Source organism: Pelobates fuscus, chromosome 2 (genome assembly GCF_036172605.1).
Source record: "Pelobates fuscus isolate aPelFus1 chromosome 2, aPelFus1.pri, whole genome shotgun sequence".
In the NCBI taxonomy this organism is placed as follows: Eukaryota; Metazoa; Chordata; class Amphibia; order Anura; family Pelobatidae; genus Pelobates; species Pelobates fuscus.
Window position 1 is genome coordinate 306,714,543 of NC_086318.1, and position 27,853 is coordinate 306,742,395.

The 27,853-nt window shown below is 40.7% G+C and overlaps 1 protein-coding gene across 2 annotated transcripts in view; it reads right to left on the reverse strand.

Annotated features, from left to right (window-relative positions):
• Window positions 1-292: 292 nt before the first annotated feature.
• Window positions 293-27,853, reverse strand: part of DSE (dermatan sulfate epimerase) — a 61,805-nt gene continuing 34,244 nt past the window's right edge. For both annotated transcript variants that reach the window (XM_063443497.1, XM_063443498.1), the window contains 4 exons: window positions 13,335-13,588; window positions 6,646-6,885; window positions 5,371-5,578; window positions 293-2,338 (listed from right to left, as the gene is read on the reverse strand). In XM_063443497.1, coding sequence (XP_063299567.1) covers window positions 586-2,338; window positions 5,371-5,578; window positions 6,646-6,885; window positions 13,335-13,588 — 2,455 coding nt within the window. In that variant the 3' untranslated portion in view covers window positions 293-585. The remainder of the gene's footprint in view (window positions 2,339-5,370; window positions 5,579-6,645; window positions 6,886-13,334; window positions 13,589-27,853) is intronic.

Below are 27,853 nucleotides of genomic sequence, written 5' to 3' on the forward strand. Positions count from 1 at the left end.
TTTTATTAAAAAGTATTTCTCACTTTTTATATATTTATATATAAACATATTTATAGGAAAACAGATGTGATTTTTTTTGTTGCAGATTTATAAAACATGCAACATGTAGCAATAAAGTGCCCATGTCCTCTCAACCATGCCTTTCTCCTTTTGTTTTCTCTCCTCTTTAAGAACCTGTTGTACTTTTCTTTATTTCTGATCTATTTCTCTTAAAAACATAAGACAAAGTATCACTTGGTCTTATGTATTTTTTTTTCTTTTTACACATGACAATCTTGGCAATGGTGCAGCTTAAGGCAAGCTCCACCATCTTGACAAAAGAATAGGAGTTTGCCTTATACCATAAGCTCCACTTCTTTTGTACAGAATGTCAAAGGTAGGAAAAATAGATAATACAAAGTAACCCTTGCGTTGTCTTATGTTTTAAAGAAAAAACGATCATAAATGAACAACGGATTCTAAAAGAGGAGGAGAAAAGGAAACAGGAGAAAGGTAAGTTTAAGGTGAATGAGCCACTTTAAGTGTGCTGTAAGAGAAGCTTCATAGATTCTTAGTTTTTTACTTGATGGAGTCAAGACTTTTATTCTAGCATTTAGATCGATAGCATGATGAATACAACCACATCAAAACAAAAAAGTCAACAGAAAGTATGGCATAGAGACATTTTTTTCTATACATGCTCTTAGTCTTTAGAATCCGAGATACATGCAGTGCTAACAGAACAATAAAAATTGAAATGTTCAGGATTAAAAATAGTCTTGTGTACGAAGCAGAAATTGATCCTGCTCCATTGTGAAAAGTTGTCAGCATGTGAGGGGAAGATCGTCTGTTCAAAAAATCAGTATTGTGCTTTATGTTGGGTTCGTCTACAAAATCCAAAAGATCTTTCATTTCTTCTTCTTCGTTGATTGGAAGTTCATTCTGAGCCCTGGCCATAGCCTTTTGGCGGGTTTGCTTTTCATTAACTTCTATTTGTGCAAATAGTTCTGGAACAGCATTAACAAACTTGTAGTTCTTTGATCCCTTTTTGGTCATTTTTCTCTTCCCTTGCTGCTTGTGCTGTTGAGATATTGCAAATAACTTTTCAATTGCCTCTTCAGTGTTCCTCTTATCTGAAAATCGAAGAAGCCGCTCAGCTATCTTACGAAAACCAGCGGTGTTCCGAACATGAGATAGTATTTGCTTTTCCATTTGCTGGAAAACAGGTTTGAAGTGCTGAAGTTTTTGTTCCACAATCATAGTATAATCTTTTACCTCTGCTGGTGGAAAATCCCTCACAGAAGAACTTTTGTCAAATACAATCTTTTGCCTATCTGCAACTACTTTAGCATATATTGACTGGCTAGGTGTTTCCCCTGTATAGAGATAAACTGCATATGCATGTTCACTGGTTGCAAGGTAAACATCGACTTGCTGATAGTCTCCATTGACACTGAAGCTCTCAACATCAACAGATGGTCCAATAAACAGGTAGATTGTTCTTGTGACTGGTTTCCTGAGATGGGTTGTGACATTCACATAATTGGTCCCATTGTATGGATAACCATGTGGGTACACTGCTGATGTAATGACTGCTTTTTCACTTAAGCCAGTGTCATCCATCCAGTACATTTTATATATTCCGTTTTTGTGCCTGATTATTGCTCCATGAACACCATCAACTGTTGTCTCCTCAAAAGGCATGTCCACATTGTGGAAAAAGCTAGATGCTGTTTGCACGGAGCTGCTGCCTTCTAAGTGAATATGGTCTACAAGAAGCAAAAGTTGTGGATGAAGTAGAATAAGATTTCTCTGAACACTTTTTAATTTTAAGCCAGAACTGTAGGCACCGACTCCTTCACCCCTGATAAACACCACCCCACTTTTTTCTAAAGCTGCAACAATTTTCCCATGAGAGTCTGCAGCTTCCCCTTGCTTATATTTTAGCCACTTGGAAGTACAATCTTCAGTAACTTGGCCTTCCCATGGAGCAAAGCAGCTCTCGGATACAGATGGTGAAAACATTACAACGTTATTTAAGAAAGTATATTTTGGTCCATATAATGCTTCGGTTATAAAAGGAAACCCATTGGGTGCAAATGTGAAGGAATTCTGATCTGGATGTTCATGCCCAGCATTGAAATTCCTCCATCCTTTTATCCAGTCTTTGTACTTGTTGTTGTGAACAATGTCAAATATTGCACGCCCTCCAAGTTTTCCTGATTTAAAGGAAATAAATGGCCTGTTAATCTCGGCTGGCAAGGAGCTCCCATAGGTCACTACTCCCCAGTCCTCAAAGAAATGTAATTGAGGAGTTCCAAAATCTGGTGGAGGTGTAGGCTTTAAGGTCGCATCATACCTGGAAAGACAAAACAACATACAAAAGACAAGTTATTTTTAGAGTAAGCTTGGTGTTTGCAAACTTATAAATAACATTCTCATTGCTATCATGCAAAATATCTGATGTACTAAAATCTTTACATATAAATAAGAACAAACAGCAACTTTACATAGCTACCCAATAGCCACTTTTCCTGTCCACTTGTTTGTGCCTCATCTATAGTTGTGAAGTAAACACTGCATGCATCCTCCTCAGAGAATAAGGACTTGTATGATAATACCAGTACTTTTAGTATATAGAAAATTAGGCAGACGAGATAGGCCGAATGGCTCTTCTCTGCCGTCACATTCTATGTTAAACAGGTTTCCTCTTCACTTGAAATGAAAAAGCATTTGATTGTGTGAAGAATGCAAAAAACAAATATGAACATTAACATTAGCCAAATGTTTGTGACTAAGTGGTTACTAAAAAAGACTGGACATACCCCACTTGCAATACCTTGGGTTGTCTACTTTTGCAAATGGTATGCCATTACGGGAGTAATTCTCATTCAAAGGCTACCATATCGTCTCAAAGGCAACATTACTAATCTGGCAAATTTCAATGTGAAAAAACCTGTACATGAGGGTACTGTTATACTCGGGAACAGTGGCATACTAAGGGGGGGGGCGGCGGGGTGGTCTGCCCCGGGTGCCACTCACTAGGTGGGGTGCCCGGGGCGAACTTTCACAGGGGCGGCATTCCCATCCAGCAGAAGTAGGTCCTCTGTTCTCGCGGATCGCGAGAACAGAGGCCCTGCTGCTGCTGCTGGAATGGAAACCAGGATGCAGAGTTCTGGGCCCCTCTTCACTGCCCATCCATGCTGTGCCACCGGACCACCAGTCGAGGAGGATGGGACGGGCAGGTAAGTGGCAGCGCTTATTCCACACAACATACACACTGCATCTGCACACACTGCATACACACACTGCACATTGCATACACTATACACACACTGCATACACTACACAGACTGCATACACTATACAAGCGCACACACTGCATCCACTACGCAAACACACACTTATACATGTGTATCTGTATGTCTGTGTATCTGTATCTGTTTGTGTGTGTGTATGTTTCGCTGTGTCTGTGTATCTGTATGTATGTGTCTATCGGTATGTGTGCCTGTGTCTCTCTCTGTATGTGTGTCTGTATCTGTGTATGACTGTTTCTATATAACTGCATGTGTGTACCTGTGTGTGTGTATCTGCCAGTGTGTGTATATGTGAGTATATGTGTATGTGTACATACATCTCAGCATTTCGTCTACACTACATACAAATACACCTTTGCATCCAAATGTCAACACTACATAAAAAGACACCACCATATTCAAAAATCACACTACAGAAAAATGCACGCCTGCATTCAAATGCCAATACGTGCAAACACACCCGTACATTCACTCACACAAACTCCATACAAAAACATGCTTACATTAAAAATATACAAACACTGCTCAGTGCCAAATACATAAAAAAATGCGCAGTTGTTTTTTACATTTCAAAGTTGGGAGAAGGGTGGGGTGCCAAATAAAGGATCCGCCCCGGGTGCCAAATGCTCCAGGTACACCCCTTCACTGAACACAAATATTAGTGTTTCAAAACCGTAAACTGTATTACAACAATAATATCGTCAGTGAAAGTGTTGATTGTGTGTGGAAAAATGCAAAAAAACAACACTTCACTTTCACCGACAATATCCTTATTGTAATACAATTTACCATTTTAAAACACGAAATATTTGTGTTCAGAGAAGTCTCCCGAATAAAACAGTAACCCCCATGTACAGGTTTTATGGTGTCTTGGAAAAGTTACAGGGTTAAATATAGTGCTTGCAAATTAAATTCTCTGGACTTTCTGCCTAAATTTACATAATTATATTAAAATATTACATACATATACACAAATATAAATATATATACGTATTTAAAATCTATGTGAATACTTATGTAATTATATATATATATATATATATATATATGCAATTATTTTTATTTATATATAGATAGATTTCTATAGAATGTAATTCTAAAATTCTAAGTGTATTTTGTTACATACAAAAGTATTTACTGCATTCCAAAAGAATACATAAACTGTGGTTAACAGAAATCAAAGTTTCGACCCTCCTGAGTCTTTATCAAGATCACGGTGTGCATAAGCGAGTGCACTGGTTTGTGTATTTTGCACTGGTTTGTGTATTTTGTATTTTGGTCCCAGTAGCACCCTATAATATATGCATGTTTAGGTGAGTACAGCCCTCCTGACTTTTTCTATATATATATATATATATATATATATAAATATATCAAAATACAGTTAGAATGAAAACATATGTATATATAATTTACATTTTTTTAAATTATTTATCTTACTTATTATAGAAAATATATGTATTTTTTTTTTTCACCAGGACGGGGACTGCCTAACAGTCCAGACATTCCCCCTGCAGGCAGATCTGCAGGCAGCTATTGCGGCCATGTGATTGCCCGTGGGAGGGCTGCCTGGGCTGTCAGCCTGTCCTCCCAAAGTGGAGCACCAGGAAAGTAAGTATCCCGGGCGCTCCAGGGCTCAAAGCTGTTACGGCGTTGTTTAAAGCGACTTTAAAGCCCACTAAAATGGAACTGCAAAGAACGCCGTAATGGCATTAAGGGGTTAACATTATAGTGTAGTGACCTTGAAATAGAGTGGGCTGTTTATATTAAAGGAACACTTTAGTCAAGCAACACCATTTTATCTTAATTAAGCTTTAACCCTGTAATGCAAAACAGAAGCCGCAGAAATGTGTTTTTACTCAACAAACTTTAGTAATTGGAAGTCACAATGGATCAGATTGATAAATAAAAAAAAGGATCCTTTATTAAGGAGAAACAATGTGTCCCTTTTAATCTCTATTCGTCAGTAAGCTATGAGTTATAATTTTGAGCATATAGCATACTGGTACATCTCCGATTGGAATTATAAAGTTTGTATCCTGGGATAATTTGACTGAATAAAAATATATATTACCAAAGAAACTCTGTATGGAGGGTGCACCAACGCTGTCCTTTGGCTGGCGTTCCAGGTCCTTCCTGCACCCTGTTTTTTTGGATCTGTGTGGCCAACCAATTCCCACTTCCGTTCCTCATGACAAATTTGTCCAAAAACACTAACTGGCTCTCTGGCCCATAGAACCAGTTGTAATTGGAATCCGCAATTGCAACAGATCTCTGAAATCCTACAAATAATCACAGATACAACAAATACATTTGTAAATCAAGCAAACTTAGTTACTGTAGGTGTAATGCAGCTATTACATATTATATACTAGGCAGAGGTGTGCTGTGCATCTGATGTTCCAGATAAGGCACTGTGATGTGAAGTTATGGAAATACAAGATCAATTATCTGTCTATATTGTTCACAAAGTTAATTTACATCAGGTGACAGAGACACATATGTCTTCAAGGGTTCCTAGCTGCATTTAAGAGACACTTTATGAACTGTTACCACTAATGCCAACTTATGTGGTTTTGGCTCCATCCCCATGGTGCTGTGCAAAATTATTTTGAGCCAATGGTTCCCTGGGTCGTTGTGACCAGGCGCTTGCACAACACATTGCTTTTACATGTATTACTCTTCTGCTTTAGCAGTACCAAGAAATGAAGGTCAATAAATGCGGGCCTAATATGGACTAAATTGGTATTATAGAAACAGAGAATGTGACGGCAGATAAGAACCATTCGGCCCATCTAGTCTGCCCAACTTTCTAAATACGTTCATAAGACCCTGGCCTTTTCTTATTGCTAGGATAGCCTCATGCCTATCCCACGCATGCTTAAACTCCTTTACTGTGTTAACCTCTACCACTTCAGCTGGAAGGCTATTCCATGCATCCACTACCCTCTCAGTAAAGTAATACTTCCTGATATAATTTTTAAACCTTTGTCCCTCTAATTTAACACTATGTCCTCTTGTTGTGGTAGTTTTTCTTCTTTTAAATATAGTCTGCTCCTTTACTGTGTTGATTCCCTTTATGTATTTAAATGTTTCTATCATATCCCCCCGTCTCGTCTTGCCTCCAAGCTATACATGTTAAGTTCCTTTAACCTTTCCTGGTAAGTTTTATCTTGCAATCCATGAACCAGTTTAGTAGCCCTTCTATGAACTCTCTCTAGTTTTTAAAAAAAAAAAAAAAAAACTAAAAATGCTACTACCCAACAATCTAGTTTTGTGGGCACCGTTTAATGTCATGTTGTAAAATCTTTTACATCTCAGTGTATGTACTGACAACCACACAATTTACCTGGAAGGACTGTTCTGTACATAAATGCAAAGTGCTCTTTAAGCCAAGGATGGTTAAAGTGATTGATGTCAAAGTGCCTCTGAACAATAAACATGTACTGAAAGAGAGATCTGGTGGTGTAACTGCCATAGGCCACTCCCTCATACAGTGATCCATCAGTTACTTCGTTCAGCAGAACTATGGATTTTTCCATGATAGTCAATACTTGCTTTGTCCAGAAGTAGGCTTCTTGCAGGTACCCTAAGAAAAAGCACATATTTCATAAAAAGGATGACAATAATAGGATCATACATTAAAGAAATGGATTCGTTGACCATCACATTAAAGTATATCCAATTGTGTGACACAGTGTCTTAAATTATATGTTAAAAAAACAAACAAAACAAAAAAAACCCTCCCACAAATTTACGTAACTGCTCGTAAACTGTAAATCTGATAAGGAAATATCCTGTAAAAAGATTGAAATCTTTGAACTGCCTGGATTTCAGGGGATTTAATTCTTACCCAAAAATAGCTGAACTTGAAACAAAGCTGCATTGAATAATTTTGGGCTAAAATTGCACTTCCTTCTTGAATTTGTTGTTTACTAAATAACCAGGGCCGGACTGGGATAAAAATTCGGCCCGGGCATTTTTTTATCACAGCGGGCCACTAAGAAGGGGCGGTGCAGAGAGGGTGTGTTTGGTCGTCACTAACGACAAACACGCCCCCTTCTCAAAGTGCAGGCCAGGGCAGACCATGCGCAGAGCTCTGCTAAAGAGCTCTAGCATGAGAAAAAAGCCCTGTATTTGTTCTGCACAGTGCAAGCAAATTTAATAACATGCTTGCACTGTGTTTCCTTGCAACTTGTCTCTGGTGTCTCTATAAATGGATACCAGGAGACAAAAATGCCAGGAAAGAGTATCGTGCTGTGTTTGGAGCCTGCTTGTGGGATTGTGTGTGTGTGTGTATAGAGTGAGCTGATTGTGGTGTGGTATTGTGTATGTGGTGTTGTGTTTGTGGTGTAATGTAATGCATATGTGGCTAGGGTCTGTAAAGAATGTGTGTATAGGGGATGTAGCAAGTGTGTGCATACAGGCTATAGTGTGTGTGTGTGTGTGTATATGTGATGTAGTGTTTGTAGAGAGTGTGTGTTTAGGGGTGTAGTATGTGTTTGCTTACAAGGAATCTAGTGTGTGTATAGGGTATCCAGAGTGTGTATGTCAGGAATGTAGTGTGTGTGTGAGTGTATATATATATATATATATATATATATATATATATATATATATATATATATATATATATTTGGAAGTATTGTGTATGTGTGTGGTGCAGTGTGTTGGGTAGGTTCGGTGTGTATGTGAGGGGTGCAGTATGTGTGTATGATGGATGCTGTGTGTGATGTGTGTGAGGGTGCTGTGTATGAGGGTGCTGTGTATGATGTGTGTGAGAGTGCTGTGTATGATGTGTTTTGTGATAGTGCTGAGTGTGATGTGTGTGAGTCCTGAGTGTGATGTGTGTGAGAGTGCTGAGTGTGATAGTGCTGTGGATGATGTGTGTGAGTGCTGAGGGTGATGTGTGTGAGGGTGCTGTGTGTGAGAGTGCCGAGTGTGATAGTGCTGTGGATGATGTGTGAGAGTGCTGAGGGTGATGTGTGTGAGGGTGCTGTGTGTGAGAGTGCCGAGTGTGATAGTGCTGTGGATGATGTGTGAGAGTGCTGTGTGTGATGTGTGTGAGAGTGCTGTGTATGATGTGTTTTGTGATAGTGCTGAGTGTGATGTGTGTGTGAGTCCTAAATGTGATGTGTGTAAGAGTGCCGAGTGTGATAGTGCTGTGGAAGATGTGTGTGAGTGCTGAGGGTGATGTGTGTGAGAGTGCTGTGTATGATGTGTTTTGTGATAGTGCTGAGTGTGATGTGTGTGTGAGTCCTAAATGTGATGTGTGTGAGAGTGCCGAGTGTGATAGTGCTGTGGATGATGTGTGTGAGTGCTGAGGGTGATGTGTGTGAGAGTGCTGTGTATGATGTGTTTTGTGATAGTGCTGAGTGTGATGTGTGTGTGAGTCCTAAATGTGATGTGTGTGAGAGTGCCGAGTGTGATAGTGCTGTGGATGATGTGTGTGAGTGCTGAGGGTGATGTGTGTGAGGGTGCTGTGTGTGAGAGTGCCGAGTGTGATAGTGCTGTGGATGATGTGTGAGAGTGCTGTGTGTGATGTGTGTGAGAGTGCTGTGTATGATGTGTTTTGTGATAGTGCTGAGTGTGATGTGTGTGTGAGTCCTAAATGTGATGTGTGTGAGAGTGCCGAGTGTGATAGTGCTGTGGATGATGTGTGTGAGTGCTGAGTGTGATGTGTGTGAGAGTTCTGTGTGTGATGGGTGTGAGAGTGCTGTGTGTGAAAGTGCTGTGATGGGTGTGAGAGTGCTGTGTGTGATGGGAGTGAGAAAGCTGTGTGTGAAAGTGCTGTGATGGGTGTGAGACTGCTGTGTGTGATGGGAGTGAGAGTGATGGGTGTGAGAGTGCTGTGTGTGAAAGTGCTGTGATGGGTGTGAGAGTGCTGTGTGTGATGGGAGTGAGAGTGCTGTGTGTGAGAGTGCTGTGTGTGAGAGTGCTGTGTGTGAGAGTGCTGTGTGTGAGAGTGCTGTGTGTGATGGGAGTGAGAGTGCTGTGTGTGATGGGAGTGAGAGTGCTGTGTGTGATGGGAGTGAGAGTGCTGTGTGTGATAGTGATGTGTGTGCTGTGTGTGAATGTTAGAAGGGATTGAGTGTTGGGGGGGTAAAATAAAATAAAAGAGTATGCATTATGTCCCCCCTCCCTTCTTACCTTTAGCCTGGGAAGGGGGACCGGCATGCTGGTGAGTGGGAGGGGGGACAGGCACTCCGACGCCATCCCTGGTGGTCCAGTGGTGAGTGAACTCTAACCTGAGGGCTAGAGTTCACTCTCGCGAGATCCGGTCGTTGCCATGGCAACGCGCCGGGTCTCGCGAGAGGAACCCGGCGGAGCTGCAAGATAGAGCTCCGCCGGGTCCTCTACCTCCCTCCCCAGCCGCATGTCTCTCCAAGGGGGCCGGTGAGGGAGATCTCTGATCTCCTCACCAGCCCTTCATTGAAAACAGCGGGGCCGGCGCTCGGATAGTGCCGGCCCTGAATAGACCGGCAGGGGAGATCCTGGGACCTTCCCCTGCTGGCCTCAGCCCATGGCCACCGCGGCCCACCGGGCATTTGCCCGGTGTGCCCGATGGCCAGTCCGGGCCTGTAAATAACACTAAAACAATGAATTGCTTACAGTTAATTTCAGGGGTTTTTTTTTTGTTTGTTTTTTTAAAGAACAAAGAAACAACGCAGAACATGATATTGAGGGATTAATGGCAGTTTTTACACATTTTATTGCATGAATATTATCTACCAAGTGCTATTCACTAAACTAGGAATGGTTGGCACCCTCCCTCATAGATTTTCTGCCATATATAGAGACACCGTTTTATGAAGAGTAGTGTTTTTACATCATCACTAGACTGGTGCATAATCTCAACCAATGAATTCCATCAAAACATGTCCAGAACTGACGTCCATTAATGCAAAAGTAGTGAACGTTTGCTTTAGCAATATAGTAAGAAGGTGGGGGACGTTGAGTGTCAAACCATTCGCAAACTGCTTAACTATGAACCATGGAGGGCGGAGTTTGAACGCCGAAGCGAACGGACGCCAGCAAAGGGAGCTCATAGCTTTACACGGAGAAAAAGCCTGAATTACCCTCTGTGCCTCAACTGGCAAGCAAACACCCCAAGACCTCATGGGGAGAAAGGGGAAGAAAACGATACCACACAAGCCCACCTCGGGACTTACGATAGGGGAGATGTGGAGGCAAGCACGTGGAGCCTCCGAATCCAACATGGCGGCTCTGCACGGCGGGTGCTCGGGTTTCTCCGAGGACATATCCAAAGAGGAGGGATCCTCACAGCCTCTTCAACCGCCACAGAAGGCAAAACAAAGCGGCATGGGAACAGACACAGAGCCGATCACTACAGCGGTCCTGAGGGCGTTATTAGCGGACCTGAAACGCAGCATCCACGAGGATGTCACAGCGCTCCGCGCAGACTTGAAAGGCCTGACAGGACGCATCTCCAAACTAGAGGGCTCCTCCCAATCCCAGGCCCAGAGTGTCACTGCACTGCAACACACCGTACAAGCCCTGCAACAGCAGAACCAGCAATATGAATACCGCCTCACGGCGATTGAGGACGCCAGGCAAGCTTCAAACATGAAGATCAGGGGAGTCAGAGAGGACATCCCGGAGGCCGAACTGCCTAAATTTATGGGGCGCCTGATACCAGCAGTGCTACCACAAAGACAGACCACAACAATCACTCCAGCGGGGGTCTTTAGAGTCCCTAAACCAAAAAGCGCACCAGACACGGCCACGAGGGATGTCATTCTGACCCTCCGCAACAACAGAGAGAAAATGGCGATTCTGTCTTCCCTCCGGGGCAAAACCCCCTTTTGCTTCGAAAATATGGACCTTTCATTTTACACAGACCTGTCCACTGGCACTCTAGCCTGGCGCAGGTCGCTCAGACCAATCACCCCAACGCTCCGAGCCCACAGGATTGACTACCGCTGGCGGTCCTCTAGGGCACTGATGGTCCAGCGGGGATCCAACATGCTTACCATTCAGGACATTCGGGATGCACCGGCCTTCCTGCGGGCCCTGGACCTGCCTCAAGACTCGCTGCCCCAAGCGGAAATGGTCACCAACGACAACGGCTCCCCAAATTGCACCCATATTTGGGACCCAGATCGGATCGCCCCATTCATTCCCCAAAGCTCCACGCCGGACACATATGCAACAATTACGTCCTAAAGGCACAGAGACCTGCCGCTTGGCCCCAGTAAGGACACGGTACACAACACCCTAACACCCTGACCGCTGCCGGTCTGTCTCTAGCCAGGAACGGTACAGACAAGAAGGACACCAGAGACCCAATGATACAGACCACAGACCCCTAACACCAACGGAAAATCCCCCGATCCCGAGCAACACTGTGTCCTTGCCCCAAAGTGACTAGGTGGGCAGACCCATGTCGAGACTCTGGAGACTTTTGGGCACTCACCACAATTCTTTTAATTTCAATCTTAACTTTTTACTTTTAATTTTTAACTTTCTGGTTCTTATCCTGAAACCCATCGGCTAGGATTAGCCTGTATACATACTTAATTCACTCTTGTAGGCATCGAGAACCGGACCTCACAATATCACATGACCCGAACATGTCTATGTATCTATGTACCAATACATGTCTGCTTAACTTGAGTGCCCTCGTTTGACCCCCATTCACCACCATTGTGGCTCTCATGACCTATACTTTTTTATATTGATGCCCCGGTCAGTAGTTTGCATGTCTACAGTTTATAGCTTGTACACTTACTGTAAAGTTGAACTTAGTTTCAGATCAGAGCACTAGCTCGCCACCAGGCATGGCCTCAGGGGCCGCTGCGTGGCATATACTATTGAATGAGGGGTCTTGGTTTATTTTATCGTATTTCCGTTTATGCTTAAAAATTGAAACGTATGCCAATAGCTTTTGTTTATGCTTTAAAGAGGACACAACTACACTCCACATTACTGGCAGCAACGTTTACTCAACCAACATGCACACTGACATTATGGCAAAAGCTCATCATATAGGTGCAGCCGACTATAACTGAGCCTGTTCCTAGTTGAATACCCACATCTTACCTACCAGACGCAACAACCCAGCGTACAAAGGTGACAGGCTTAACAGTTAACTGCAGTGAACGCTTGGTAGCATTATTTCTTGCCCTTTATATTACCTTATGTCTACAACATGTCCTCATCCCTCTATTACCAAGCGTCCGACAAAGGACACTGCTTAGCAGGTTCATATTACCCGCGATTAACAGTAGTACCTGCTCAACCATGAATGCGTTCAGCCCACGCTGACATCAGTACAAATCCTAGACTAATCAAACATTAACAATCACAGACAGACACGACTCATATAATGTTATTCTTTAAAGTACATAACCTGTGTAAAGTTTCTTGCAAGCATGTTTAATATAAAAATTGTGCAGTACTAACTCATGCCATATATTGTTTTATCTCGAATTGCTGGTATCTGCTGTTGTGGCAATATCGGCACGCATGTACCTTCTATGAACAACAAAAATAAAGAATTAAAATAAAGAATTAAAAAAAAAAAACAACTATGAACCATGGAATGGTGCCAGGGGACTCCGGGCATTATAACCAATATGGCATAGTGATTTTGGGGCACAGAGTAGTCTTTTAAAATATCTGTAAAAAAGAGTATAGACACTTTTAATAACATACAGAAACATTGTGAAAATATTCAACCTCGGGCCACTTGCCCACTTCAAGAACAAAATGTGTAGAGGATTTATTTTAGCAGGTTAGCACAAATATACCAGTAAAAAGATTGCAGATATAGCCATCACGATTCTAGTCAAGTTCCTCTATTTCAGTTTTTCTCCATGTCTACTCTGCTAACTTTGAGTTTAAAAAAGTAAAATTCATATCTCTATCATTTTAATAATAGACAAAATAACAAACAGCACGTGGCCTCCAGGATATCTATATTCATGGATATTTATTAGAATATTGTAATGAATGCACTGAATACCAGCAGACTATGTCTTTTCCACATAACTGTATTACAGCATTTTTACCTACCTTGATTCATCAGCACCAGACTCCCAGTAAGAAGGGCTACACAGTTGGTGGGTTGATGGTTGTGGAGATATTGAAAACCCCATCCTCGCCTATATGAAGTTTCATACATGTATCCTGATGCATTGGCAATGACCTCAAGAAACTTCACCTTTTGGTGTTTGTTAAGATAGTTATATAAAAAGTCATATGCAGTGGCGAAACCAACCAGAGAATGTGCCAAGGGAACTTCATCCCAGGGGGCATCCTTCACTAACCTGTGAAATAAAGGAAACACACTGGTTATATGAATACAGAGATAATGTATCTCATGACTTTTACCATTTCTAAATACCCTGCCTAATTTTAATCAATTTTCTGTTTTTGTAAAAGAACAAATTTGTACCAAAAAAAAGTAAAAAAAAAAACAAAAACAAAAAAAAACACACCTTTCAGTCTTTAGAATTCAGTATACCATTTACAGGACTATTCACTACAGTGTTGGTTGTCAAGGAGGTTAAGTGAATTGAGAATTAAACTTTTCAGGCCAAAATAGCCAAATTGAAAACATAGCCAAGTTCCAAAAAAAAAAATCTTATTCAGCTGAAAAATGTAATTCACTTTTGAATTCAACAATTCAAACTATAATGAATAAGCCTGAGGGCCTAAAGTACATTTTTGAGGGAATTTTTATCAATTTATCAGGAAATTTAACATTTTAAGCCAGTAGTCAAACTGTGAATATTCTCCAAATTTGCTCTAACTCCAGCTTTAATATTTTGGTTTAAAATTCCTGACAGGTCATGGTTTAGTGAATAATAGTGAATAATTGAGAATTGACAGGAATTGCAGAATGCAGACTAAGCATGAGTAAAAACCTAACTGTCATGGGCATTACATTGTAAGCATGCTCATGCTTAAAGAGACACCATAGTCACCAGAACTACTTTAGCTTAATGCAACAGTTTTTGTGTATAGATCATGCCCCTGCCGTCTCACTGCTGAATCCTCTGCCATTTAGGAGTTAAATCACTTTATTTATGCACCCTAGTCACACCTCCCTGCATGTGACTTGCACAGCCTTCCTAAACACTTCCTGTAAAGAGTCATCTAATGTTTATACTTCCTTTATTGCAAATTCTGTATAATTTAGGATTTCTTATATATTTAAATGTGATTAAAGTTTTACATTTAGAGCGCATGACATAAAAACTTTTAAAGTAAGTTACATGTGACAAAGTGAAACCATTTTTCATGCATGCTGTGTGAGTCACAGCCAGGGGAGGTGTAGCCAGGACTGCATGTACAGAAACAAAATTAATTTAAACTTTTAAATAGCTGTGAATTTAGTAGTGAAACTTCATAGTCATGATCTATAGATCAAAACTGCTTAATTAAGCTCAAGTTGTTTTGGTGACTATAGTGTCCCTTTAACCCCTTAAGGACACATGGCATGTGGGACATGTCATGATTCCCTTTTATTCCAGAAGTTTGGTCCTTAAGGGGTTAATCTTACTTTATGCGGACATGTGTATACATGTTTGTTAGATTATTTCTATCACTATTTTTCCACTTAGCTGTTGTTAGAGATCCCAAGAAGACATTCTAAATAAAAAACTTGCCAATCTCAAAATTCAAATTGAGAATTCTATCAGGGTTATTTACCCGATAGTAAATATTGTGTAAAAAATCTCCAAGTCAGCTAAGCTTCAAGTTCAGCTATTTTGGCCTAAAATTTGAAATCCACTTCCAATTCCCAACAATTCTCACTTTAGTTAATAACCCTAGCTAAGGGCATCAATTTTCAAGTTACTTGCCACTTCAAGCCTAGAGGGTCAATAGTAACCAAGGGTGAATTTCTACTAGGTTATGTGTATATTATAAGAGCATCATTAGAGCCCAGTTTGCCTATTAAGTAAGAATTTCATTAAGAGTTGCATTTAAAATACAAAATAGATACTTACTCTCTTTTAGCAGGGATAATAGTGAACACACATTAAAAGTGTGTCTATTCCCTTTCACAAATCCATTGGAACTTATGCCCAGAACAGAGCCTCTGGCCAAAATAATAATTATAATCAAGTCTTTTGCTAAACAAAAATTAAAACCTTTCCTCAACCACTAAATGTTTTCACAGCATAAAATGAGTATTACTTCACAACTACTACTGTAGAGAAAGATGGTTCACAAAAAATGTACTTAACATATTCTAGCTCATTTTATTTAATTCTAAAAATATTGCACAAAATACATCTGGCAATGAAAGAGGAATACAGGGAACTAAAGGGTCACTTTTAGCACCCTAATTGCCTGCTTGCAAAGTTAATGGTGCAGTCCAGAGACTATCCTATAATCAATGTTATTTTACAGATCAGTACCATTCATCCTATGTAAAGAGTGGAACTGATCTTTCAAGATACACAAATTATCCCATTTACTGCAGCTGACCCCAATGTGGGGCATCTCCCTGGGGTCCTTCTATCTGCTCCTCACTGCTCCCACACGCGGTTTAGTGATGCCGGGTACCGGAATATGATGTCATATTCCGGCGCCCGGCTTCACTGCAGACAGCGCGCAAGGGAGTAGTAAGGAGCAGAAACACTGAGCTCCCTCGCTGGAAACATGGAAAAGGGGAAAGCCCTACATTTGACACCTGTAAGTTTCCAAAAACCCATAAAACCTGTGGTAGGTACTGTTGTACTCGTGAGACATTTCTGAATACAAATGTGTATTTTATTTCAGTAAAATCCAACAGTATTATGACAGTTAAAATGTCATGCATTACTTGAAAAATAAAATCTCATACTTTAACCCTTTAAGACCGGAGTGCGTACTATTACGCCCTATTTTAAGCGTCTCTAAACGCCGCCGGGCGTAATAGTACGCCGTCCGTTTTTTTCTTACTTACCCGGTCGCCGGCAATCCCACGCCGGCGATCGCGGTTGGGGGGACTCCCAGGGAGTCCCCCGCGGCACGTCCTTCCTCCTGGGAGCCCCCCGGCCATGTGAGAGTGAGGTCCTTAGCTGGCTCAGGCATTGCCAGCAGGGGGACTAACTGTAATGACAGTTAGTCCCCCTGCTGGCTGAATTCAAATAAAATATAATTAAATAAGTGTAAAAAATAAATAAATATATATATATATATATATATATATATATACATACACACACACACACACACACTGTCTAGGTGTATTTTACTATTATACTAATATATATATATATATATATATATATATATATATTAATATCAAATTACACGTAGACTGATACTGATTAAATAGATATATAATTATTGTTTTATATATATATATATAATTATTGTTTTATATGTAAATACGTTAAAAAATAATTAAAAATAAATAAAATATATAGATGTGTGTTATTTCGTTCTAACTGTATTGTGATAATATATATTGATATCAAAATACACGTAGAACGAAATAATATATATATCTATATACACGTATATATCACTATATATATATACCTATATATAAATAAAAATATTTTAAATGTTTGTATATATATATATATATATATATATATATATATATATATGGATAGTTAATACAATGTTAAACAAAAATCTGCACACCAGTCAAGCCATAAGACTTGCTTTTCCCACAGAAATCCCAAAACTGCAGCGATGTTGCAACCGCAAAGGATTCTGGGTGGGCATATGCAAATTAGTTTAACAAAGAATCACATTTTTGCCTCATTCCATTTTAAACATGGATTCCTTTTAATCTGTGTTTGCAGTATACAACTGCTTGGAACACAATTTAGGAAAAGATGCAAAACCAGTGAAACCAGTGGTTCACTGGTTTTGCATCTTTTCCTAAATTGTGTTCCAAGCAGTTGTATACTGCAAACACAGATTAAAAGGAATCCATGTTTAAAATGGAATGAGGCAAAAATGTGATTCTTTGTTAAACTAATTTGCATATACCCACCCAGAATCCTTTGCGGTTGCAACATCGCTGCAGTTTTGGGATTTCTGTGGGAAAAGCAAGTCTTATGGCTTGACTGGTGTGCAGATTTTTGTTTAACATTGTATTAACTATCCACAGACTTCAGGTGGAAGGGGTTTTCAATCACAATTTTTCCCCACCATAACCTATTTATATATATATATATATATATATATATATATATATATATATACACACACACACATTAATTCTACACATACCGTATATACTTGAGTATTAGCAGAGTTTTTCAGCACATTTTTTTGTGCTGAAAAACCCCAACTCGACTTATACTCGAGTCAATGTCTGTATTATGGCAATTTACATGGCCATACAGACTGGGGGCTGGCAGAGAGCTCTTACCTCTCCTGCAGTTCCTTCCTCCTCCGCGCCGGTCCGGTCAGCACCTCTGTCAGCTCCCAGTGTAAGTCTCGCGAGAGCCGCGGGGTCATAGTCAATACGTTGTCACAGTTTTTTGGGGTAAAATTAGGGGCCTCGGCTTATATTCGGGTCGGCTTATACTCGAGTATATACGGTATATTTATGTAATATTTTTACATAATTAGGTATCTTAATTAATTACAATTAGCGGGACCTGCCTGACAACCCATGCCGAAAGTATAGGGAATTAAATTTGCTAGCACTATATTTAACCCTATAACTTTCCAAGAAACCATAAAACCTGTACATGGGGGGTACTGTTATACTCAGGAGACTTCGCTGAACACAAATATTATATTATATTATAATCAGGAGACTTCGCTGAACACAAATATTAGTGTTTCAAAACGATGATATCGCCAGTAAGAGTGAAGTTTTTTGCATTTTTCACGCACAAACAGCACTTAGACGGACGATATTATTGCTGTGGTACTTTTTACTGTTTTGAAACACAAATATTTGTGTTCAGCGAAGTCTCCTGAGTAAAACAGTACCTCTTATGTACAGGTTTTATGGTGTTTTCAAAAGTTACATCGTCAAATATAAGGCTTGTGTTTCATTTTTTTCACATTAAAATTCGCCAGATTGCTTATGTTGCCTTTGTGACCCTATGGTAGCCCAAGAATGAAAATGACCCTTATGATGGCATACCATTTGCAATAGCAGACAACCAAATGTATTGCAAATGGGGTATGTCCAATCTTTTTTAGTAGCCACTTAGTCACAAACACTGGCCAAAATTGGCGTTTTTTGCATTTTTCACACACAAATACTAACGCTAACTTTGGCCAGTGTTTGTGACCAAATGGCTACTAAAAAAGACTGGACATACCCCATTTGCAATACCTTGGGTTGTCTACTATTGCAAATGGTATGCCATTATGGATGTAAATTTATTTCCTGGGCTACTATACAGTCTCAAAGGCAACGTAACCAATCTGGCGAATTTCAATTTCAAATGTAACGTGCTATGTTTGACCCTGTAACTTCCCAAAACACCATAAAACCTGTACATAGGGGGTACTGTTTTACACGTGAGACTTTGCTAAATACAAATATGTGTATTTTATTGCAGTAAAAGCAAACAGTATTATGACATTCACAGTTAAAATGTCATGTAGAACTAAAAAAACAACATTTCTTATTTTCTCCCATTCTTTTCACATTAAATTATGTTTCAGAGCTAAATATTTGATATTAAATGAAAGCCCTGTTTCCCCTGAATAAAATGATATATAATAAGGGGGGTGCATTTAATATGAAAGAGGTGAATTGCGGTTGGACAGACATATAGCGCAAATGCCAGGTTTTGTTTACGTTTTGTTCTGTTCACAACGTGTACATTTGGCTCAGTCCTTAACCCCTTAAGACCGCAGCCAAATGTACAAGTTGTGAACAGAACAAAACGTAAACAAAACCTGGCATTTGTGCTTTATGTCTGTCCAACCGTAATTCACCTCTTTCATATTAAATGCACTCCCCCCCCCCCCCCCTTTATTATATATCATTTTATTCAGGGGAAACAGGGCTTTCATTTAACATCAAATATTTAGGTATGGAACATAATTTAATATAAAAAAAATGGGAGAAAATACGATTTTTTTTTAGTTCTACGTGACATTTTAACTGTGGATGTCAAAATACGGTTTGCTTTTACTGCAATACAATACACATATTCGTATTCAGCGATGTCTCACGTGTAAAACAGTACCCCCTATGTACAGGTTTTATGGTGTTTTGGGAAGTTACAGGGTCAAATATAGCGTGTTACATTTGAAATTGAAATTTGCCAGATTGGTTACTTTGCCTTTGAGACTGTATAGTAGCCCAGGAATGAAATTTACACCCATAATGGCATACCATTTGCAATAGTAGACAACCCCAGGTATATCAAATGGTGTATGTCCAGTCTTTTTTAGTAGCCATTTGGTCACAAACACTGGCCAAAGTTAGCGTTAGTATTTGTTTGTGTGTGAAAAATGCAAAAAAACGCCAATTTTGGCCAGTGTTTGTGACTAAGTGGCTACTAAAAAAGACTGGACATACCCCATTTGCAATACCTTGGGTTGTCTACTATTGCAAATAGTATGCCATCATAGGGGTAATTTTCATTCTTGGGCTACCATAGGGTCATAAAGGCATTGTAAGCAAACTGGCGAATTTTAATGTGAAAAAAATGAAACACAAGCCTTATATTTGACGCTGTAATTTTTGAAAACCCCATAAAACCTGTACATAAGGGGTACTGTTGTACTCGGGAGACTTCGCTGAACATAAATATTTGTGTTTCAAAAACAGTAAAAAGTATTGCAGCAATAATATCGTCCGTGTAAGTGCTGTTTGTGCGTGAAAAATGCAAAAAACGTCACTCTTACTGGCGATATCATCGTTGTAATACATTTTACTGTTTTGAAACACTAATATTTGTGTTCAGCGAAGTCTCCTGAGTAAAACAGTACCCCCCATGTACAGGTTTTATGGTGTCTTGGAAAGTTATAGGGTTAAATATAGTGCTAGCAAATTAAATTCCCTATACTTTCGGCATGGGTTGTCAGGCAGGTCCCGCTAATTGTAATTAATTAGGATACCTAATTATGTAAAATTATTACATAAGTATATGTGTAGAATTAATATATGTATATATATATATATATATACATATAATTTTTAAAAATATTTTTATTTATATATAGGTATATATATATAGTGATATATACGTATATATTTATGTATATAGATATAGATATTATTTCGTTCTACGTGTATTTTGATATAAATATATATATTAATGTCACAATACAGTTAGAACGAAATAAAACACATCTATATATTTAATATTTTATTTTTAATTATTTTTTTACGTATTTACATATTTTTTTTATATTACCGTATATACTCGAGTATAAGCCGACCCGAATATAAGCCGAGGCCCCTAATTTTACCCCAAAAAACTGGGAAAACTTATTGACTCGAGTATAAGACTAGGGTGGGAAATGCAGCAGCTACTGGTAAATTTCTAAATAAAATTAGATCCTAAAAAAATTATATTAACTGAATATTTATTTACAGTGTGTGTATATAATTAATGCAGTGTGTGTGTGTGAGTGCTGTGTGTGTGTATGCAGTGTGTGTGTATGCAGTGTGTGTGTATGCAGTGTGTATGAGTGCAGTGTGTATATAATGAATGGAGTGCAGTGTGTGTGTGTATGAGTGCAGTGTGTGTATAATGAATGCAGTGCAGTGTGTATGCATGAGTGCAGTGTGTGTGCATGAGTGCAGTGTGTGTGCATGAGTGCAGTGTGTGTGCATGAGTGCAGTGTGTGTGTGTATGAGTGCAGTGTGTATGAATGCAGTGTGTGTGTGTATGAATGCAGTGTGTGTGTGTATGAGTGCAGTGTGTGTATGAGTGCAGTGTGTGTATAATGAATGCAGTGCAGTGTGTATATGAGTGCAGTGTGTATGTATGAGTGCAGTGTGTATGCAGTGTGTGTATAATGAATGCAGTGCAGTGTGTGTATATGAGTGCAGTGTGTATATGAGTGCAGTGTGTGTGTGTATGAATGCAGTGTGTATATAATGAATGCAGTGCAGTGTGTGTATGAGTGCAGTGTGTGTGTATGAGTGCAGTGTGTATGCAGTGTGTGTATAATGAATGCAGTGCAGTGTGTGTATATGAGTGCAGTGTGTGTGAGTGCAGTGTGTATGAATGCAGTGTGTTTATAATGAATGCAGTGCAGTGTGTGTATGTGCAGTGTGTGTGTGTATGAGTGCAGAGCATTGGTGGGGGGTGGGCATTTTATTAATTATTATTTAATTATTATTTTAATATTTTTTTTAAATGTTATTTTTTTTAGGTAACTATTTTTTTTTATTTTATTATTATTTGTATTATTATTTTTATGTTATTATTTTAATTATTTTTTGTTTTATTATTAATATTTGTATTTTTTCGTCCCCCCTCCCTGCTTGTTAGCTGGCCAGGGAGGGGGGCTCTCACTCCCTGGTGGTCCAGTGGATGGGCTGTAGGAGGGGGCTGTCAGGAAGCTGTTACTTACCTTCACCGCAGCTCCTGTCAGCTCCCTTCTCTCTTCTCCGGTGCGTGCAGCTCCCAGGTCAGCTCCCTCTGCAACTCTCGCGGCCGCGCGGAGCGTTGCCACGGTAACCCGTGGCAACGCTCTGACCCCGCGGCTCTCGCGAGAGTTGCAGAGGGAGCTGACCTGGGAGCTGCACGCACCGGAGAAGAGAGAAGGGAGCTGACAGGAGCTGCGGTGAAGGTAAGTAACAGCTTCCTGACAGCCCCCGGTCCATGTCTGTATTATGGCAATGTAAATTGCCATAATACAGACAACTGACTCGAGTATAAGACGAGTTAGTGTTTTTCAGCACAAAAAATGTGCTGAAAAACTCGTCTTATACTCGAGTATATACGGTATATATAAATATATATATATATATCAATAATTATATATATATTTAATCAGTATCAGTCTACGTGTAATTTGATATTAATATATATATATAATTATATATAGATTAAAATACACCTAGACAGTGTATGTGTGTGTATGTTATATGTTAGATATATATGATCTAAATATATATATATATATTTTTTTTACACTTTTAACATTATTTGATTTTATTTTCAGCCAGCAGGGGGACCAACTGTCATTACAGTTAGTCCCCCTGCTGGCAATGCTGCAGCCAGCTATACCGGCCATGTGATTGTGAGGTCCTCGCAAGGACCTCACTCTCACATGACCGGGGGGGACCGGAGGAGGAAGATCTGCTGCGGGGGGGCTCCCTGGGAGTCCCCCCAACCGCGATCGCCGGCGTGGGACTGCCGACGACCGGGTAAGTAAGGAAATACCGGAGGGCGTACTATGACGCCCTGCGGCGTTTAGAGCCGCTTTAAAAAGGACGTAATAGTACGCCCTCTGGTCTTAAAGGGTTAAGGGGTTAAGATTGTATTCATATTAAATTATGTTTCATATATAAAAATATTTGATATGAAATGAAAGCCCGGTTTCTCCTGAACAAAATTATATATATATATTAAGTGTGGGTGCACTTAATATGAAAGAGGTGACGGTTGAACAGAAATATAGCACAAATTCCAGGTTTTGTTTTGATCACAATTTGTACAATTGGCTCAGCCCTTAAGGGGTTAAAGTTTGACAACATCATCAAGCTAACTGTTGAAGAGTCAAGATAAACAAAACAAAAAACAAAGAAAAAGCTTCTCAAAAAAAGCAAAACAGGAAAAAAATAATGAGCAACTAAACCAAACATGAATAAAAATTGGCATGCTTTGACTCTGGAAAATATGCTTTCACAGATTCATTGATGTCATGTTTTGACTATTAAGGTTTTAACATGCGTAACATTTCCATATTAAATGTCCAAAATAACTGCAATCAGTAATTAGCCAGAACATGTGGATTTTAGTCCATTTGAACGTCATCCCACTCATCTTTGCAAACTAAAAATAAAAAAGAATTGTACAAAAGTAGACATTTGCTTAAAATTAAAACCCCCTTAAATATAGTACCATAATGAACGCACGTTTTACCAACGGGAAAAATGTAGACAGTCATGGAACCCACATAGTTTTGCATGTACATGTAAAATTAGAAGAAAGTTGTTTTACTTTTAATGTTACTATAGTGCTCCTCTTGCCTTTCTGTTATGTCATCCCAGCTTAAACTAGTATCTAGTGCATGGGTCGTCAACCTGGTCCCTACCGCCCACTAGTGGGCGTTTCAGGATTCCAGGTGGGCGGTAGGGATTTCCAGGTTGATCGGGCGGGCGGGCGCGAACCGGCGGTACCCGTGCGACTGGGTACCGCCGTGACCATTTGCGGCCCCGGCCCGCGCGGCAAACCGCCGGGGCCGCCTTCCAAAGTGTCCATCGGGTGGCCCATGCTGTCAGGGCCACCCGATGGATGCGGATTGTAAGGGGGCCCGGTCAGCGCTGGGCGCTTTAACAGCGCGACCGGGCCCCCTGTGATGACATCAGAGCTGGGAGGAAGTGATTCCCCGGTCACTCCTCCCAGCTAAAATTGAGAGCCGCGCGGGAGGAAGCAGAGGGAGTCAGAGTGGGAACTCTGACTCCCATCCACCTGAGCCACCACTGGACCCCAGCAAAAGTCACCCTCCTGCACCTTAAAGGTAGGAAACAGGAGGGTGACTTAAATATAATGTGTGTGTGTGTTTGTAGGTATGTCTTGTGTGTGTGTGTGTATGTCTTGTGTGTGTGTGTCTGTCTGTATGTGTCTTTGTATGTATGTCTTGTGTGTGCATGTGTCTGTCTGTATATATATATATATGTGTGTGCGTGTCTGTATGTATGTGTGTCTTGTCTTTGTATGTATGTGTCATTGTATGTGTGTCTTGTGTGTGTCTATGTATGTCTTATGTGTGTGTCTGCATGTGTGTGTGCATGTCTGTGTGTGTCTGTTTGTATGTGTGCCTGTCTGTTTGTATGTATGTGTATGTGTGCCTGTCTGTGTCTTTGTGTGTCGTATGTGTGTCTTGTGTGTATGTGTGCCTGTCTATGTGTCTTGTATGTCTGTGTGTGTCGTATGTGTGTCTTGTGTGTGTATGTGTCTGTCTGTATATATGTGTCTGTCTGTGTCTTGTCTTTGTATGTATGTGTCATTGTATGTGTGTCTGCATGTGTGTGTGTGTGTCTATGTATGTCTTATGTGTGTGTTTGCATGTGTGTGTGCATGTCTGTTTGTGTCTGTTTGTATGTGTGCCTGTCTGTTTGTATGTATGTGTCGTGTATGTGTGCCTGTCTGTGTCTTTGTGTGTGTGTCTTTGTGTGTGTGTCTTTGTGTGTGTGTCTTTGTGTGTGTGTCTTTGTGTGTGTGTCTTTGTGTGTGTGTCTTTGTGTGTGTGTCTTGTATGTGTGCCTGTCTGTTATAGTGGACTATAGTAAGTGGGCTACCTAGCTCAGCCTTCCTACTGGGCATTGCTATAAGGACGGTTAAAAAATAGAAAAAAGGGGGAAAAAAGGTGGGGAGGGGAATTGAGGAGGGAGAGGAGATGAGCTGACGCACAAATGAGAAATCATATTATGAGCAAACAGAGAAGTCGTCTGAATATCACTGAAAGAGACCTTCGTTTGTTCCTTACGAAAATCGAACCAGATATCAAATATTTAGTCTCGCAGCATCAACCTCAAGGATCTCATTAATCACTAGTAAAGGTAATTTCAATTTACTTTATTGTTTTCTCATTAAACTTTATAAAGTTAAAAACCTTATAAACCTGCATTAAGTAGAAATAAAAAGATAAATGTACGTACATTTATTTTTTTTTTTAAAAACACCCTCCTTTCTTAAAAATATTCCGCATTTGCGCGAAAACTGGTGGGCGGTAAGGAAATTTTTTCAACCAAAAAGATGCATTAGTGGGCGGTAGGTAAAAAAAGGTTGACTACCACTGATCTAGTGTAATCAGAGCCAGATGATGATCACCCACGGTTGCCTGAATGGTGCCAAGATCCCTGTTCTATGTGTTGCTTCTGTGGCTGGCTGACTGTGGCTGTGTGTCATGGCTAAGCAAGGCCGGCGCTTCCATAAGGCAGCACAAGCGGCCGCCTTAGGGCAATCCGGGACGGGGGGAGCTAGATTAGAGTGGCCGGCAGGAGGTGGGCGCACAGCGCTCCCTCCTGCCAGGCACTCAGTTTAGCATGGCCGAGCGGAGCAGTGCTCACCACGGTACAGGAACTTCTGATTCCTGTACCCGGTCGGACTGAAAGAAAGTGCTCACTGAGAGAGCATTTACTGTCAGTCCGGCCGGGTACAAGAAACTAAAACTCATGTACCGCAGTCTGCTCTGCTCGGCCACGCTACAAGAAAGGTAGGAGACACAACGGTGGCCAAGCAGGGGGAGAGAGAGGGGCACTAAGGGACGGGTGGAAGGAACACTATGGGACGGGGGGGTGGGGGGTCGGAAAAAAGACTATGGGACAGGGGAGGGGGAGAAGAAGAACACTATGGGGAGGAGGAGAAAGAACACTATGGAGGAGGGGGAAAACACTATAGGGGAGGTGGGGAAAAACATAAAAAAAAGACAGGTAAGGGGGGGAGAGGAAGACTATGGGACAGGGAAGAGAGAGGGGAGAGGAAGACTAAGTGACAAGTGGGGAGGAGAAAGTAACTAAAGGACAGGGAAGAGAGAGGAGAGGAACACTAAGGGACGGGGGGAGGGGGAGGAACAATAAATGACAGGGAAAGGAGGGGAATGGAATACTGAGGGATATGGAGGGAGAGGAACACTAAGGGACAGGGAAGAGGACCACTAATGGACAAGAAGGGGAGGAGAGAGGAACACTAAGGGACATGGAGGGGAGGGTGGCACACAGGGGGGCCTGAGTGGGGATAGAGACACATAGATGAGCCTGAGGGTGAGAAGATTCACAGGGGGCCTGGGGATAAAAATACAAAAGGGCTTGGGGTGAAAGAGACACAAAGGAACTAGTCAGAATAAAAGATACAAAGGGGCTGGGAGAGAAGGAGTCACACAAAGGGCTGGGGGGAGTAAGACACACAAAGGGGGGTTGTAAGAGATACACAAGGGAAGTATAAGACACACAATGGGGAAAAATAGGGGATAAGATAAACTAAAGGGGGTAAGACATTTAAAAAAAAAAAGGAGGATAACAAACAAAAGGCGGGTTAAGAGGTACGCAGATGAAGATGCTTTTGAAGGGAGAGGGGGGGCTCCAAAATCTGACCCCCCCCCACCACTTCTGCACACCTTTTGGCAAGAGAGGGTACAATCAATAGTGGTTCGAAGGAGGGAACTCTTGGTGGCAGAATTCATGGAGGTCCATTAAGAGAGAGTCTCTGGTCTACACCTCTGCTGGAGCTTAAACTTTTAGAGCTCAAACTCTGCCCTGGAATCAAATGCTGCTAAAAGCAGGATTTGGTGGAGCAGTGGAGCTGGGGGTGCACAGGACAAATAAACCTCTACTGGCAATGTAAAGAAACACCAGTAATTGATAAAAAAAAACAAACAGAGGCGTATCCCCCACTTCTACACTGCTACTTTGTTGGCCTAATGAGGTGATTAACACATGTTTGTGCAATTATATACACAAACTACTACATACAAGTCAGCTAGGTTTCCAGCTAGGCTATCTTGGCCTTAAATATTCAATTCTCTGGTGAATTCTCTAGAATGTAGAAAAAAAAACCAAAAGAACACTTGATAATACAGGCATATACACCTGTAACTATTATTTACAAACGGGTGTCCATGCGATTTTATGGATTGTAGCAGGTATAACATTATCAGGCTCCAGGGAGCTGCAAACAAGGAATATAATCATTATTTAGCAGCATTGCTTTCACCAATGCAATGGAAATTTAGTGTTTTGTGAAATTTTATTACACATTACCATTGAAGAATTGGCCATAGAGCTATTTTTAATCTGAAGAATTAGTTGTCAAGTGAATGCCTTATACACATTCCACCTAACTGTCCTGGGGTTGCTGGGACAGTCCTGAATTCAGGATCTTGTTTTTTCGTCCAGGGTCTGCTTTCTTCCAGTCTGTGCCAGTAATTTGACCAATAAGAAGGTGCTCATCAAGCAGCCTCTGCAGTCTAGACCGATATCACAGCTCATTGAGAAGTATTGGTAGTCTTGTGAAAGGTATCTGTATGGAGGAGGCGACAAAAGGGGCACTATGGGCAAGCACTATTGCCAAATTCTTTAGCTTAGTGGAGCTTAATAGTCACATTCAGAAGGTCTTTAGTTTTGATCTCTTTTACCAGGTTGCAGGGAGCAGCTCAATTATGAATTCCTGGGCCATTCGTCATCTGGCTTAGAATTGTAGCTGCCTGAGGGTGTATTAGGAAACATGACACCTATGGTTTGCCTTATCTAGAAAGACCACCCAGCTTTAAGCCCTGCCATAGTGCACTCCACATCTTTTTAATAACCTTTTCAGTAATTTAGAGTTCTGGCTGTTGTCATTTTTGTCAATATCATTAGCAATCACTTGCAAGTAACAGACAAAGTACTAACCAATGGTTATAGAGATTTTCTATTTAGAGGACACCCATATAGCCAGTCTGCAGACTAATGGCCCGGGCATTTGAGGCACTTTAAGCAG